The 3,438-nt window shown below is 63.7% G+C and overlaps 1 protein-coding gene across 1 annotated transcript; it reads left to right on the top strand.

The window, feature by feature from the left end:
- Window positions 1–361: 361 nt before the first annotated feature.
- On the top strand, window positions 362–2,047 carry LOC142027791 (proline-rich protein 22-like). Its single transcript, XM_075022000.1, has 2 exons — window positions 362–464; window positions 939–2,047. The coding sequence occupies exons 1-2, from the start codon at window positions 362–364 to the stop codon at window positions 2,045–2,047; spliced, it is 1,212 nt and encodes a 403-aa protein (XP_074878101.1).
- Window positions 2,048–3,438: the final 1,391 nt, after the last annotated feature.

Genomic DNA, 3,438 nt, shown 5'->3' with positions numbered 1-3,438 from the left:
TTTCCTATTTCTGCCTCGCTCCGGTCAACGCAGCGAACAGAAGCACGGGCAACAGTCACAAATGCATTTGCCATCTGGCGCAAGGAGGCTGCGGCTGCAGCTTGGTCCCCGCTCGGCTTGGCTGCATCAACTTGTTCTTCTTCCCCCACCGGAAAAATACTGTTGAAAGCAAAGAGGATTTGCACCCGCAGACCCCGGGAGCCGCCTGTAGGCCCCAGGGGCACCCCAGCCTCCCTTAACCCTTTCCCTCCCCAGGACGAGCTGGGGAGGCTCTTGGGGGTGGGGCGGAACACAGGGAGCCTCCGCATTCCTTCCGGGGAGACGCCAAAGAGTCCTTGGCAGCCAACGGCCAGAAGGGACCATGGCGCGGCCACCAGTGCAGCTCCCACCGCGTGGGCCCTGGGGCCCCCCGGCGCCCCAGCTTTTCCAGCCCTTCGTGCTCCCCAAAACCTTCTACCCTCAAGGTAGGGACCAACCACAACCCCTGCAGGCCAGGGATGCTTTTGGGGACCAAGAGCGGAGGTGACCGCCGGCCATCGCTCCTGTCTCTCTCTTTTAGGCTCAGCCAACCTGTGCCGCCTGCCCGCGTGGGAGCAGCCCTTCCCTGCAGCCCAGGCACCCCAGGCCCCCCAGGCACCACCAGCAGGTATGGCACCCCAGTCTGCTCTGGCACCTTCGCCATCCCCATCACACCCGTTCCCCCGGCACTTTTCGCATGGGGGTTCAGCAAGCCCCGGTGAGCATCCTTGCCCTCGCCTGGGCGGTGCGTGCCCAGGAAAGCTCATCTGCAGAGAATTCCCCAAATATTTGGGGCCACATCTCCCATTTCACCTCCTAGACGCGAGCCTCCTCCCTGATTTGCAACCCCGTCCCACCGGCACAGCAGCTCACCCCATGGGGATTGCCCCAGCCACAAGCTCCCCACGCCCCTGGCCCAGAGCTGGGGGATGTCGGCCATCGGGGGCCGGCTCGGCGGGTGCCCCTGGAGAGTCCCCCCGGCCCAGCACGGCTCCCCCTCACCCACACAGGTCTGCAGAGGGCTCCATGTGGCTGCCTCTTCGATCCCCGGGTCTTTGGCATCCAGTGGACAACCACCCACCTGCCTCCACCGGCCACCGCCACGCTCGGCCAAGGCGCCGCTTCTCTGCCGGGTGCTGCCCTGTGGGGTCCCGGGGGCTGCGGGGCCCCCCTGGCCTGGACAGCCCCAGGGACCCCCCAGAGCCAACCACAATACCTCGCACCCTACAAAAATCAGAGGAGTGGGGTGGCCCCAGCCCCTCTGGAGCTGCCAGTGTCCATCCCCGGCTACCAGCACATCGAGGGGCAGTTGGCACAGATCAACATCCCCAGCACGGCCACCCCTGTGGGGGCACCCCTGGGCAGCGATGTCTCCCCCAGCCCCTGCGCTGCCACCCACAATCAAGCCACTGGGGACACCGCAGGCGACCTTGCAGTGTCCGAGGAGATGCTCCTGGAAGAGGCCCTAAGGCTCTTCGATTGCTCCCTGGATGGAGTGGGGGTCAGCCAGGATGGTCCCAGCAGCGGCCCCATGCCTGGGGACCCTGCTGGCACCAGCGGAGAGGGGAGAGGGATGGCCCCAGCCCCCCCAGCGATGCCAACACCCATCCCCAGCCACAAGGACATCGAGGGGCCGTTGGCCAAGATCAACACCTGTGGCATGGCCACCCATGTGGGGGCACCCCCAGGCAGTGACGTCCCCCCCAGCCCCTGCGCTGACCCCCACAATCAAGCCCTTGGGGAGCCTGTAGGTGAACTTGCAGCGTCTGAGAAAGTGCCTCTCCAAGAGGCCCTAGTGCTCTTTGGTTGCTCCCCGGATGGAGTGGGGGTCAACCAGGATGCTCCCAGCAGGAGCTCCATGCCCGGGGACACTGGTGGCACCGGCGCAGCCACCCCCAACCGCAACTTCAGCTCGCTCTCGCTGCCTGAGGAGCTGCTCACCCCTGACTACTGCATCCCCGAGCTCAGCAACATCATGCTGAGCCTAGAAATATTCAACATCATCAGGATGGAGCCCCAGGAGCTGTGAGAGGATGCCGGGATGGACCTGCCACCATCCCCACCTGCCACGGCAGGCAAGCGGAGGAAGAGGCAGGCGCAGAGCTCCTTGCCAATGCCACCCAGCAAGCGCAGGGCTCTTGCGGCCAATGTGGGTGTGTGTGTGGGGGGTGGGGATTAGACAGGGGTGAGAGGGATGGAGATGGGGGGAGTGGGGGGTGGGAGAGGAGGCGTGGCTATTTGTTGAAGGGGAGGTCGGGGAGGGGGGTAGGGAGGGGTTAGACCAGCTTGGATGGGACCTTTTCTCTTGTCTTTTCAACTAAAAGCTCCTTCTCCAGAACCGCTCCCTGCCTGTGTGGGAGGGGGAGGGAGAGCAGGGGGCACCAAAAAACAGCACCCGAGAGGTGCAAAAGCCCTGCTGAGCCCCAGATCCGAGCCGGGGAAAGCCCCGAGGGGAACCGAGCCACCCCCAGGGCCGAGTCACCACCAGCGGGGCAGGCAACGGTGGGGCGGCACACGGACGACTCCCCTCTCCCCTTCCCCAGGGGAGCAGCCCTTTGGTGGGGAAGCCAGGACAGACAGGTCCCTGCAGGACTCACGGGCACGGCCCCACACAGAAAGCAGCACGCAGCCCCTGCGACAACGACAGACCTTGGGGGCCGGGGGGGACACAGGCACACACGACAGCAAGGGCTCCAATGCCTTCATCTTGAACCCCAACAGCGTCCCCTCCAGCGGGGACGGGGCTCGCTGCAGAGCCCTTCAAAGCCTCAAGACCATCACAGCCTTCCTCAGGTCCCACTGACCTCAGCCCCGGAGAGCCCAGCTTTGCCTCACTGACACAGCAAAATAACCCCAAATCACCCCAAGAATGGCGAGGGAGGGAGCTGCGGGCCAGGCAGGGACCCTCCTCCCCTTGTCTGCCTGCACCCATTTACACCCATTTACCAGCAAAACTCTCCCTGCAGGATGCAATTTGGTGGGAGCAAGATTTGTGGGTATGTCTGCACCCAAAACGCAGCAGTACGTGGCACCCTTTAACTGGTGTTCTTCCCAAGCCCATTCACCTTTGCAGAAAAAGGGATTGTCATCCTGCACATGGCACAAAGCAGGACACACACAGCCCATGGTGGCTGAGAGGGTTATAAGGGAATAAAGGCACTGAGCTGGTAAATTCAGCCACCAGCACTTGAAATCAGACAGTGAGTCCCAACTCAAGAAGCGCTTGCTCTCCTCCCTGCCATCACGCCTCACCATCGAGCTATTCAAGCCGTGCCATTGTACCAGCTGTCCCAAGGGTGGCCCACAGCATCTGCCCAGCTTCAGCAGGCACCAAGGCCAACCCTTACGCTTCCCCTGCCTGACCCTCCGACTCAGCTCCAGCCCTTCTGGGGCAGCCCGTGCAATTTGCCATGAGCTGCT

The sequence above is a fragment of the Buteo buteo genome, unplaced genomic scaffold (genome assembly GCF_964188355.1).
Source record: "Buteo buteo unplaced genomic scaffold, bButBut1.hap1.1 HAP1_SCAFFOLD_56, whole genome shotgun sequence".
Classification (NCBI taxonomy): domain Eukaryota; kingdom Metazoa; phylum Chordata; class Aves; order Accipitriformes; family Accipitridae; genus Buteo; species Buteo buteo.
This window is presented reverse-complemented; position numbering and strand designations above follow the sequence as displayed.

Bases quoted from the DNA above. Each gene is read 5' to 3' on its own strand.
- LOC142027791 (XM_075022000.1), top strand. From the start codon at position 362: ATGGCGCGGCCACCAGTGCAGCTCCCACCGCGTGGGCCCTGGGGCCCC. The intron at 465-938 runs GTAGGGACCAAC...CCCCTGGCCCAG, and splicing joins CAAAACCTTCTACCCTCAAG to AGCTGGGGGATGTCGGCCAT.